This window comes from Hibiscus syriacus, unplaced genomic scaffold (genome assembly GCF_006381635.1).
Source record: "Hibiscus syriacus cultivar Baekdansim isolate YM2019G1 unplaced genomic scaffold, ASM638163v2 tig00000916_pilon, whole genome shotgun sequence".
In the NCBI taxonomy this organism is placed as follows: Eukaryota; Viridiplantae; Streptophyta; class Magnoliopsida; order Malvales; family Malvaceae; genus Hibiscus; species Hibiscus syriacus.
In genome coordinates, this window is record NW_024061833.1 from 1,626,135 (window position 1) to 1,639,846 (window position 13,712).

Genomic DNA, 13,712 nt, shown 5'->3' on the forward strand with positions numbered 1-13,712 from the left:
TTACATGAACACGTGATATAAGATATGTAACATGGATCTATGCGATAATATGTTTATATGATACATGCACTGCTATACATGAGCTATGTGTTACATGTTATCCTATGTGTTACATGATCTACATGGATACATGAAAATAATATATAAGCTATGTGACATAATCTATGTAATATAAGCTATGTGACATGTTCTATGTGACTGATTGTCTATGTGATATAAGCTATGTGAAATGGTATAAAATGTAAAGCCCATAAGTATGTAATATGAGAGCTAAAGGTATAATTGACATGCCAAGAGTTGATGGTTCTACGCGGTCCTTCGGGACAAATCTAAGTAGTCATTCGGGACATTTCTACGCGGTCCTTCGTGTTGGGATTTTCATAAGCTCGAATCGACAATCGAAAGAGTTCGTCAAGAGGGGTTGGGATAGTTCTTGTGTTTAGGGAGTAAGGATATTGAAAGATAAAAAATTTGCACAGTGATTTATAGTGGTTCGACTTCTCAACCAAGTCTACATCCACTACCTGAACTCCTCACTAAGGATTTTCTAACAAATTCACTAATTTGTTCTTTCTTTTTACAGGACAAAGAGATAACCTTTACAACTTCCTAGTTTTTTAAGGGCTAAACTAGAACCTTATCCCTAGTTTTTCAAGGGCTCATCTAGAACCTTTCCTTTTACAAAAGGATAAAAGAAGTAAACAAGAAAACCTCTCAAAGGTAGGGTGTTTACAAAATTTAAGTTCACAAGAACACAATATTTACAAGAGAATAGAAAAATAAGATTGAAAAACTCTTCTCTTGTGTTTGAATACTTGGATAGGTGTTCTCTTACTTCTTCAAGTGTCTTGAACTTGTATTTATAGCTTGAAATGAGTTTGAAGTCGTATATAGCCGTTGAGGGTGTTTTGGAGCCGTTGGGGATTCATTTTTTGCAAAATAAAATTACCTAGAACAAGTAGTATCGGTACAACTTCAATGAGTATCGATACTACCTTTGTAATATTTGAATTTTATGACCGTTGGGCTTGAAATTACTATAGCAATATCGATACCCATTTTGCATTCTGAAAATTTTTAGTATCGGTATTGTTCATTACTATTCACACAGTATCGGTGCTATTCATATAGTATTGGTACTATTCATACAATACAGTATTATTCATAAAAACATTTTTGTGCTCAATTCCAAGTTAAATGGACTTTAAATTATTTTTGTAAACTTTGAAAACTTTGAATAAATTCAATTCAAGTCCAAAAATATTTTGCCATAAATTGTTATATCAAAACATAGTTAAACAATCTCTCTCCTTTTTGATATAACAAAACATTTGAAAAATTATTTTTGACAAAACTCCCCCTTAATAAAATATTTAATGAAAAAGACATCAATTGTTTGAAAAATATATGAAAATGTTAAGCTCCCCCTTTTTCATTAAGAAATTAAAATTTTCAAACCAAACTTCTCCCCTTTTTTGTTATATCAAAAATAATTCAATCTTTAAAGTTCTAAAATAATAATGGAGAGTAAGTGATAAATTTGATATTAAAAAATTATTTGAAAAATCAAAGCTCCCCCTCAATAAGTGCATTCCAAACAAAATTTAGCTTTAAAAACTTGACACTTAAACAAAATTGAATTTCAACAAAGAATAACAAACATGTTAGTAGAACATGAAATTCAATGTATCCAAGTCTAAAATAATTTATGCAAAATCAATTGTTGAAATTAAGTGCATATGCATAAAGCTTTCAAAAATGTTATGCATTTGAAGAATTTGATATCAATTGTTAGAGATATATCTTTTGCATTTAAAACATATGCATAATCATTTAAATTTAGGTCAAAAATTTAAAATTTGAAAAATCAAAGTATTTGAAAAGTTGATATCAATTGTTAGAGATATATCATTTGCATTTAAAATCAATTTTGACCAAATTTAATTATGATGAACTAAAAATTATGAAAAATCATTAAAATTTTAAAATGTTCATCATAACTTCCTTTTAACATACATGAGCTAGAATTTTAACACAAAATCATTTAAGTTTAAAACTCATGCATGTATAAACCTAAATGAGCAACCAATTAATCAAAAACAACAGCTTTAAGTTTAGAGGTTACCTATTCCTTTTTCATGTGTGGCTAGAGCATTTGAATATCTTCACTTTCATTATCATTTCTCTCACACACCTACAAGAGACATTCATTTCGATTTTGGTATCCAAATTGCTTTGGATCCTTATACGTTAGTTTCAATGCCCCTTGTTCCCTTAGGAATCCATACTTGTCTAATTTTAAAATGTTTTCCTTTATTCAATTGACAAGTATGTTCCTTGTGACCATGATAATGGCAATGTGAGTATTTTGCCATTATTAAACTAGATGAATTATTTAAAATGATTTCTTTTTCTTTTGTTAAGCATTCAAGCTTAACTTTTAAATCAAAGTTTTTTCTTCGAAACTTTCAATTTTCATTTTTGAAAGCTCTAAATACTTTTTCAATATTTCATTTTGATTTTCAAAATCTATTTTTGCTTTCAAAAGAAAATCATTTTCAATTTTAAATTTTGAAATCATTTTCCTATATTTGGAGTTCATGGTCTCAAACTCTGAAAATAATTCATCGTAGGCAGCTTGTAACTCATCAAAAGAATATGAATTTAATTCATTTGAGCTAGAAGATACCTCGGGCTCTTCACGAGCCATTAAAGACACCACCTTTGTTGGTTCTTCTTTCTTGTTTCCATGAAGCTTTTTGAGCTTATTCCAAAGCTCCTTGGCACTTGAATAAGAATAAACTCCTTCATATATATCTGAACCAAATGCACAAAACAACATGTGCATGGCCTTGGCATTAAGATGAGCTTTCTTCCGTTCTTGGTCACTCCACTTCTTATCCTTCTTTTTTGGATTAGAGTAGTCGTTCTCGATCATCTCCTATGCATCAAGATCATTGAATTGTATGAATAGCTTCATTAATTTCTTCCAATGATGATAGTTTGCTCCATTGAAAAGTGGAGGCTTATCGATCGGTTGGGAGTCTTCCATGTAGAACGAGCCGGATGTGGAAGTCATTTCTTGTCGGTTGCTTTGGAAATTGGTAGAGCTACTTCTAGGATCGTCTCAAGGTGATTAAACCTTCTAACTAGTTTGGCTCTGATGCCAATTATTGGGATTTTCGGAAGCTGGAATCGATAACCGAAAGAGTTCGCCAAGAGGGTTCGGGACGGTTCTTGTGTTTAGGGAGTAAGGAGATTGAAAGATAGAAAATTTGCACAATGATTTATAGTGGTTCTACTTCTCAACCAAGTCTACATCCACTACCTTAGCTCCTCACCAAGGATTTTCATACAAATTTACTAATTTGTTCTTTCTTTTTACAGGACAAAGAGATAACCTTTACAACTCCCCAGTTTTTCACGGGCTAAACTAGAACCTTATCCCTAGCTTTTCAAGGGCTCAGCTAGAACATTTCCTTTTACAAAAGGATAAAAGATGTAAACAAGAAAACCTCTCAAAGGTAGGGTGTTTACAAAATTTAAGCTCACAAGAACACAATATTTACAAGAGAATAGAAAAATAAGATTGAAAAACTCTTTTCTTGTGTTTGAATACTTGGTTAGGTGTTCTCTTACTTCTTCAAGTGTCTTGAACTTGTATTTATAGGTTGAAATGAGTTTGAAGTCGTATCTAGCCATTGAGGGTGTTTTGGAGCCATTGGGGATTCATTTTCTGCAAAATAAAATTGCCCAGAACAAGTAGTATCGATACTCCTTCAATGAGTATCGGTACTACCTTTGTAATATTTGAATTTTATGATCGATGGCTTGAAATATTGTAGCAGTATCGATACCCATTTTTCATTATGGAATTTTTTAGCATCAGTACTGTTCATTACTGTTCACACAGTATCGGTACTATTCATACAGTGTAGGTACTATTCATACAGTGCAGTACTATTCATAAAAACATTTTTATGCTCAATTCCAAATTAAATGGACTTTGAAATATTTTTGTCAACTTTGAAAACTTTGAATAAATTCAATTCTAGTCCAAAAACATTTTGCCATAAATTGTTGTTTCAAAACATAGTTCAACACTTCGAGACAATACTATGTGGTCTTTCGGGACATTTCTATGTGGCACTTCGGTAAAATTTCTACGCGGCACTTTGGTGCAATTTATACGAGATGTGGTGACAATATTTGTGCACAACCCCAATGCACTCACATACCTTAAGTTCTCAGAAAATTACCATGGGCTTTTAAAAGAGATAACATGAATAAACAGTGTGTGATGTTATATGTTTTGCTTTATGAAATGTATTATGATTTATGTATTATATGATATTTTACAAAGGTTAAGTACAAGATTATATGTTTTAAATGGTTTAATTGTTTTGAATAGTGATAATGATAATGATATGTATATATATGCATTCATGCTTTTGTATATGATGTGTTCTATAGTTTCTTTACATGATTGTATAAAATGCTTAGAATATGATTAAGTGATGTAATATTTTATTATACATTTTATATGTCTCACTAAGTCAATGACTTAGCGTGTGAGTGATTTTCACACATAGGTTTAAAAAAGTCGGGAGATCAAGATTAGGGCGAGTCAAGACAACATAGCTCTCCAGAAGATCATATCATAATTGATTTAAGTTGTATGTTATTTTGTTATATGTTATTTTGTTGGCATGTAAATGAACGCTTAAATCGAAAATGCTCTGATCGAATTTTGTAAACATACTTGATTATATTAATGTAAATTATTAAGTTTTTTTTTAATTTCAAATTCGAGTATAAACTTTTCTACAATTTACTTTTATTTAAGGGTTTCACTGCTTTGATATGATATATTTACTTTTCAAATTATTGACCAGTTTTGAGAAGTAAATATTTTGAAAAGTCAATGTGATACCTTAGATTCGTATTTGGGTCGGATACGGGTTAGGATGTTATAATTTGGTCAAAAAAATGTTATAAAGTCAATTCATACTTTTGTTTCATCAGTAGCTAACATCTCGATCGCAATTAGATTGCTCACTAAACGCTCTGTCATGGCATGAATTTTGGTAGTCGAGATTTTAAGATTCATGTTTTCTGTGAGGATGATATCAAGAAATCTTGCAATTCTCGAGTCTCTTAGTCCACTAGCACTGGCACCTACAAACTTTATCCCTGACCGGTAAAGCTTGGTCGCATTGCCTTGCAATTGTATGCAGTTGCAGTTTAAATCCTTTTCTTCTGCTCCTACTCTTAATCGAAAACGGAGGTGTCTTTCAAATTCAATCATACAAGGCCGGTGACTACTGTGAACAATTTGCAGTAAATGTAGAAAACGGTTGCTTGAAGTTTACAAGTAATACAATTCTTTAATGGACAAGTACAAACTACCCAACATAATTTATGTATCTAGATGTATTGTTTCTTCTAACTCTTTAATGGACAAGTAATACTATTCTTTTGGTTTTATTAAATATGGATTGATTTTGTATATTATAAATCTTTCACGTCGAGCGATGAAATATTTTTGTTATTGATATCTGAATTTTTTTTTGTTTCATCGGATATTAAACTCGGGACATGAAAGAGGGAAGATAAATAACTTATTTTTTGGTTTATTAAGGTGTTATCTTATTTTTATCACTTTTCTTTCATATTTGTACACTTTTACTCATCAAATTTAAAAAGTTAAGTTTTGATCACTTATATTATTGATTTATTAAATTTTGATCATTTACATTACTACATTTTGATCATTGAGCCTTTAATGTATGTTCGTTTGATGATGTGACACGTTAGTCAAAAGAGATTATGTTTTAATTTGACCCTTGAACTTTAGATGCAATAACATTTTGAGCCTAGACTTTATATGGAACATCATTTTGACCACTAATAGTAGGATAAAATATCAACTTGACCCATGAATTTGACCAAAGTCTCCCACCACCAACCGCAACTAACCATTATTGCACGCCGATCATTGTCGGTCGCCATCGACCATCATCAGTGTTGCCACCATTATTATTATTTATTTCATTATTTTATTTTTAATTCATTTGTTTTTCCACTCGAACACTTAACCCTAAAGCATACAATAAACAGTTGTGTTTTCCTTCGTTTTCTTAGTAACTGATAATTTTGAAGAGTACTATAGCAAATCAAAGCATATAATCAAAGGAAATAGTAGAATTAGAGAAGAACGTACAAAGGCTAAAAATAAAGAGTGCAACAGGAAGCAAAATAGGAAACGGCTGAAAAGAAAACACTAAAACTTGATTCCGTTTATACTTTTCTCATATTTTTTTTTGTAAGAAAATGAAAACTACCTAATTGCTTAAACCTAATTTCCTTTTTCATTCAAGAGTTTGCTTATATCAGCAGGAGGTTCCTGTATGATTCTTCCTTGTTCCCATGTACACCTTAGCTCTGTATATACTCCCCATAATTCTGCTTCTATTGTAGAACATATTCCTATGAATTTTTTGAAGTCGATTCTCCATTGTCCATTCATATCTCTGATTACTCCTCCACATGCCGCTTTTTCATCTGTATTAAGTTTGTTCCATCCCTCTGGTGGAGGTAGCCAAACCGTTGGATCAACCAATTCAATTGGTTGTGATTTGTTCGCCTGGTCTTTGTCTCTAATTGCGTTGCTTATCAAATTTGTCATCCTGCGGCTTTGTTCTAATATTCTTGTGTTATCTTCCATAGGATTGTTGAAGACAATCGAGTTCCTCATGGTCCATATGTTCAATAGGAATTCCCAATCTTTACTTTCTTTAGCAAACATGTTTGGTTTTGTTAAATTCACTTCAATCCAATTCCTTATGTCCATTGTTAGGAAATTCTGTAAGCTCTCGTTTTTCACTAGTGTTGTCCAGATAGGTTTCACGACAATGCAGTGCCGGAAAATATGGTTTATATCCTCTATTTGTGTCACTTATATTATCGATTTATTAACTTTTGGTCACTTACGTTATCGATTATTACATTTTGATCATTGAGTCGTTAACGTCTGTTAGTTTGATGACGTGCACGTTAGTCACAAGAGGTTAATTTTTAATTTAACCCTTAAACTTTAGATGCAATACTATTTTGAGCCTAGATTTTAGATGGAATATCATTTTGACCACTAAACTTTGGATAAAATATCAACTTGACCCATGAATTTGACCAAAGTCTACAACACTTGGGCGCAACTAATCACTGTCGCTCACCATCGACCGTCGTCATCGTTGTCACCATTATTATTATTATTATTATTATTATTATTATTATTATTATTATTATTATTATTATTTATTCATTGTTCTATTTTTAATTTATTTCCCTTTTCCATTCAAACACTTGCTTAGAATATTCGGAGATGAAGATGAAAGAGGATTTTCATCCCTAAAACTATAACTATCATTCTAAATTAGTCCTCAAACTTTTGAACATTTCAATTTCATCCCCAAACTATGACATTCATTTTAAATTAGTCATTAACCTTTTTGAACATTCTAATTTCATCCCAAACTATACGCATATACTAATCACATCCCTTGTTAATAAAATTGTTAGGCCAAGTTCAATTATTATATGTTTGGGGGGAAATAAAATTTAGGTTAAACTATGTTTGAAATTAATCGACTGTCGGAGGTCTTCCACGGAAGTTGCTCTCAACCTGGTGTTAGGGGCAGCCTACTACCCTACCTCCCCCTTACCCCATTATATATGGGAATAGGGTCAGTTAATTTTTTTATGTTTGAAATTAATCATATATTTGGATGAAATTGGAATATTCAAAAATTTGGGGACCAATTTAGAAAGTGTTTCATAGTTTAGGGATGAAATTAGAATGTTCAAAAGTTTGAGGACTAATTTAGAATTATATTCATAGTTTAGGGATGAAATTGAAATGTTCAAAAGTTTAAGGACCAATTTAAAACGAGAGTTATAATTTGGAAACATAGGATGTAATTAACTGATATAATTATAAAAAACAAATTATTAACTCAATAATTTTATTTTCGTACAATTATTCTGCAATATCTAAATACACAAAATTAAACATCTAAAATAAAATTCCAATATACATAAAAGTATCTATCAACAACATTGGAAGTGAAAACGAACAGTAAAGATAAAAAAAATCTTTAATTCAACTTCACTTTTTTATAAGTTAATTGTACTACATATCCTTTAAATTGTATTATAATTTAGTCCTCAAATTTTTGAATATTTTAATTTCATCTTTAAAATGTGACTATTTTCTATTCCTCAAACTTTTGAACATTCCAAATCCGTCTTTTAACTATGACCCTCATTTTATATTATTCTCTAAACTTTTGAATGCTCTAATTTCATCCCTAAACTTTTGAATAATTATGTGAGAGGAATTTGGAATGATAAATAATTTAGAGCTTAATTTAGAATAAGAATCATAATTTAAAAGTAAAATTAAAATATTCATAAATTAAAAGATGAATCTAAAATGATAGTAGTAGTTTAAAAACTTAGTGCAATGCACTCTTTTTATTGCACAAGAAATATGGCGTCTAAAGGTATACAAGGACAAAGGATACCCTTCGGTCACATTCGTCCATTAAATAGCTTTATACGACAAGGTTGGCCTAGCAACTCGCATCTCCAATTTAACATCATTAGATTCTCAAGCTACCTCACTATGATCATCATACACATTGTCCTTAAAATATGTTACAACTGCATGAATTAAATGATCTTAATAGTTAAAGGATTTGTTGTTATCCTTTCAAGTTCTAGGTTCGAGCACCGTATATGTTAGGGATATAAGCGTTCATTGTCAAATGATTGAAATTCTTTGAACATATACTATTTTATATTGATCATAGATTTATCAAAAAGAAAAGTTAAATCGAATTAAATTCTTTAATAAATATAAACTTTTTTAATAAAAAAAGAGGGGGAGAGAGAATATTTCGTAATTTAACCCACTCGAAATATTCTTTGAAGCTTAAAGCTCAAAATAGAATTGGAACAATGAAAATTGAACTGTCAGTGAATAATCGTGTGAATCTAAAGTAGAGATAACATATATTCAAAATAAGTTAAATTTATATTCGACAAATAATCAATTTTCCTTCTATATAGTTATCATTATGTGTGGATCATATTTATATTTATCTTAATTGCATATTTCATTAAACTATTACCATATTCTCCTTTTAAAAAATATTAAAATAATTGTAGAGTTAAGCAAATAAAATAAGTTTAAATAAGTAAACAAACTATAAATTTAAAAAATATTTGACCTTGTAAGCCACTTATAGCAAAAGTCCACCCTTTGTGAACCGACATAAAAGAATATTGGCTTTTGTCCCGTGACAAAGGCCATCCTTTTCCCACCCCACCGAACATGACACGGTCTCAACTCTCAACTCCCATTTCTAGCCCTTATTTTTGCGGTTCCACCCTTGAGCTCGACTGTCGAAACTGCATGCAACTTTAATAAGGGTAAGCTACACCCAATATCATTTAATCATAACATTTCCGTCATATTTTTTTTTCTTTCTAAAAGTTACGAACTAGTTTGTTCAAATATATATATACAAACAAGTCACTTAATTAATAAATTATTATAGATATATCAGTGATCGTTAAATACTTGATGAAAATATTTATGTGATCTGGTATAATATCAATTTGATCTTATTTTAAAATAATTCAATACAATTAATTCTTTATATTTAAGATTTCTATCATTTTAGTATTTTTTTTCTTCTTCTCCAATATATGTAATATTATTTTCATATTATTTTTCCATATAATAACTTCTTCTTGATTTATTGCGTTATTCGATTTTTATTTTGATATGCTGGAGTTATTTGATTTGGTAGTCTTACAAAAAAATCTAAATTAATAGAATTTTTAAATATAAGGAGTTAAATTTATTGAATTATTTTAACAAATATCTTAATTAAGACAATGTGCTGAAACGAAATTGGTTAAGCTATCTGTTTCCACAATTTCAGTCAAAACAAAACAACCAAAGAGTAAATTAGCTCTTTGGTCCTCCAATTAAACATCGGACCACACAAACTTCAATTCCCCAATCATTGGGGTAACTCGGGTTATCAATGGTTTAAGTCCAATACTCGAATATCAACTCGGAATTATATATATATATATATATATATATATATATATATATATATATATATATATATATATATATATACAAAGTAGATTTGAATAGTATAAAAAGGAAAATCATATGATTTATATATAATATGATATACAAAATTAAAACTCCTATTAAGTTTAATGAATTACCAAATCAAAATCATTATTTCTCCCCTCTATGGAACAAAATGAATGGATTCCAAAAAGAAAAGGAAAAGCTTTTAGGGTTAATAATTATGATGATGATGATGATATTGTCCTAATGTCCCATGGTTCATCTTATTGCTAGTTAAACAAAAAATAAGCACTAAGAAGATCCTTGGGATCGAAGCTGGCTATGCAATTACAACCTAATTATATTAAGCTGATTATGAGATTTACATAATTTAGGTAAGATGATTAATATTTAATTATGATAAATGTTTGTAATCACCTCAAATAAATCGTTCTTAAATTATGATAAAAATAATTTTCTACGAACCGTAATTATTATTTTTATTTTTATTTTAGTTGGATCGATTTTGCTTTTGAAACAATAAATATAGGCATAAGTAAATTTTAGGATAATTATATGCTTAGTATCTAAACTATTATTTTTATTTCATTTTGATACTCAAGCTTTATTTTTTTTTCAAAATTATACATAATGTTTTGTTTAAGTTTCATTTTGGTACTCTATTGTTAAAAATTTAATAGTGATGTTGATATATAACCACAAGATAATGATATGTCATCATTGAAAGATAAAAAAGGCCACACTAATATTTCTATTAATTTTTTAACGGCAAGATATGGAAATGAAAATTAAACTAAATGAAAGGTACAATTTTGAAAAAAATAATAGTTTAGACACTAATGATGTAATTTACTCTAAATTTTATGACGTTATATATGCACGAGATGCTTTCTTTTACAGAATTATATTGCTAGCGATAAAAAAGATATAATGGAAATCAAATTACATAAAAGTCTAGGTATCCTTAATACCTTTGTACCCAACCCTCTCCCCAAAAAATATATTACGTAGTATACAAAAAAATGACAATAATAGATATAAAAAATTTCTAACAGCCACCGCTGGCGGCGGCGCCGGTTGCAGCAGAGTGAACGGAACTCCAAGATGAGAAGTTATCACCAAAGTTCGGGCTTCGTCCTACTCTACCACTACCACTTCCAACAAGTTCTTCAAACCCTTTAAAAAGATCTTCATCTACATGCACGTTGGGGATCAAAAGATCAACCTCGTCGTTGCTTTCCCCACCCAGTGTCGTTTCAAAAGCCATGTCGACGCTTTCATCTTCGCCGGCGTTTTGCAGAGATGCGGCGGCTTCTTCAGGTGCCGAAAGTGGGGTCGTGGGAGATATGGGGGATAGGTTGTTGCCGGAGCGAGGAGAGGAGCAAGGAGTGGTGATAGGCATAGTTTCAACAGCGGAATCTTTGACGATGGCGGCCTTTTGAACAGTTGGAGTTGAAACCTTGTTTCGAGTGCTTCCGGCAAGAGAATTCCGATGAGTCGGCTTAGGGTGCGTGTGTTCGCCGGTGTATGTTACGATAAAGATGTTGGGATCCGTATTGCTACGCTCCACTTGTTTCCTCGCTGAACACCCTTTTGAACTGCTGCACCTGTAGTAGTTCCTGAAAGAACCAAAAATTTTCTTTTTTAATTTACGCATTCTTCAGTTAAGTAAAAGAGTTTATAATTCGAATTTAATCTGATCCGATTCGAAACTTAATTAAAATAGAAATTAATTAACCTTGGATAAGGAGAGCCTTTGATGGGTTTCTGCCCGTATTTACGCCATGCCCAAGGATCCGATGACAAGTTATATGCTTTTACATGGCATACGTTTCTCTTCAACTGGTTCTTCCTGCAAAAAGAAAAATGGAGGATTTTTAGCTGAGAAAGTACTGTAAAAGGAGTCAATCTTTTGAACACAAACGTACGGTATCGTTTTACCTCTTTCTTGATCTTGGATTCTGAGCCGGTGGTTGAACTCGTTGTTGAAGCTGCTGCTGCTCCGACTGTGGGAATTGTTGCTGATTTCGGAAACCGCTGAAAGCTAGAATACTAGGGGAACTGAGAGTCAACAGGGAGCCAATTCCAACTGCAGCAGCGGTGGAGGTGGTTGTGGGCTGTTCATGATACTGATTAAGTTGTCCATGGACAGAACTCGAAGAACATGGATCTATGCCTCGATTAGTGGCGATTATAGTGGTGGGGTCGACGTTCGGCAAAAAGGGTTTGTAAGAATCATGCAACGAACCACTTTTAAATGTAAACGGATCGTCTTCTTCCTCAAACGTCAACGACGCCAAGCAGGCCAGAGGATCCTCACGAAAACTGCCGCAATTCTCATTGTTGTTGTTGTTGCTTTCCACTGCCGCGTCTCTGCTGCTATTGGCGGCGGCCGACGTACAGCTCCTCACGATGGCGTAAAGGTCCCAGTCCTCGGCCATTCTTTTCGAGCTGCTGTCTGAAAATCGATGAGATTTCGGTGCCAGCGGCGACTTTTCTTATACGCAAATTGGGAAGAAAAAAATAAGAAAACGCTGACTTAAAGGATAACGTTGACTTTTGTTTCTGGTGTGAAACAAAGAAAAACAAAACAAGCATAAAAGAAAAGTGGGGAAATGGCGGTGCACTGGCTTGGTAATTGTTAATTATTTATACAGAAAATTAAAACAAAAATGTTTATCCCATAAAGTTAAAAGATAAAGTTAAAATATTAATTTCATGATTCTTGTAAAGTAGAGCGGTGAAAATCATAATTAGACCAAGGGAAAAATATAATATTTTCCTCTTTTTTTTCATTTAAGAGTAATAATTTCTCCCCGTTAGCTTTTTCTTTGACTTTGTGAAAATGTCAAAAGTGGGGCAGTGGGGAAATTGTAAGGACGATGCATGCAATATTTTATTCATACCCGCTCTCTTGTGTTATTAATATACTCGAGATCTTATTGGATACTGTGTTTTTTTTCGTTTTTTCTAGGGGAAAAAAACGAAGTCGAGCACTCTGGCCACGGTCTCTTCGTGTGCGTGTACATCAACTCCAGAATGCACTTGGGAGTATTGTCACTTCGTATGTCTTGCAACTGGCCTACATTCCATTTTTAGCAGCTTCCAATTAGGTCATAACAGCCACCGGATGGACCGAGGAGATTGATGGGCGACCGATTCTTTAAATTTTTTGAATTTTTATATAATTAAAGCGTTTTTATATATTTTGTTGATTTTTTTTATCGTTTTCTAAAATTTTATAAATTTATTTTTTAACATAAAATTTTATGTTCGTTTTGTAAAGTCAATTCATTATTAATTGTCATAATACAATTTTTCTATATACTTTTTCAATTATATTTTTATTTTACTAAAAAATGATAATTCTTATATTATAGTTGGATTAGATGTATGTTTTTCTCTAAATTTTAGTTGAATTTCGAATATGATAAAACTTTCTTAAACTCATATCAAAATGAATGTCGATGAAAAATCTAATATTCATATAAGTTCAAATTGATAAAAAAAATCTGACTCAGCCTAATTCGAT

General features: G+C 31.4%; 2 protein-coding genes across 2 annotated transcripts; both read right to left on the bottom strand.

Annotated features, from left to right (window-relative positions):
* Window positions 1–6,358: 6,358 nt before the first annotated feature.
* LOC120117018 lies at window positions 6,359–6,853 on the bottom strand. Its single transcript, XM_039137368.1, has one exon. The coding sequence runs from the start codon at window positions 6,851–6,853 to the stop codon at window positions 6,359–6,361; it is 495 nt and encodes a 164-aa protein (XP_038993299.1).
* Window positions 6,854–11,152: 4,299 nt separating this feature from the next.
* LOC120117766 (probable WRKY transcription factor 27) lies at window positions 11,153–12,636 on the bottom strand. The gene is made up of 3 exons (XM_039137996.1): window positions 12,122–12,636; window positions 11,919–12,032; window positions 11,153–11,799 (listed from the first exon to the last, which is right to left on the bottom strand). The coding sequence occupies exons 1-3, from the start codon at window positions 12,619–12,621 to the stop codon at window positions 11,229–11,231; spliced, it is 1,185 nt and encodes a 394-aa protein (XP_038993927.1). The 5' UTR covers window positions 12,622–12,636; the 3' UTR covers window positions 11,153–11,228.
* Window positions 12,637–13,712: the final 1,076 nt, after the last annotated feature.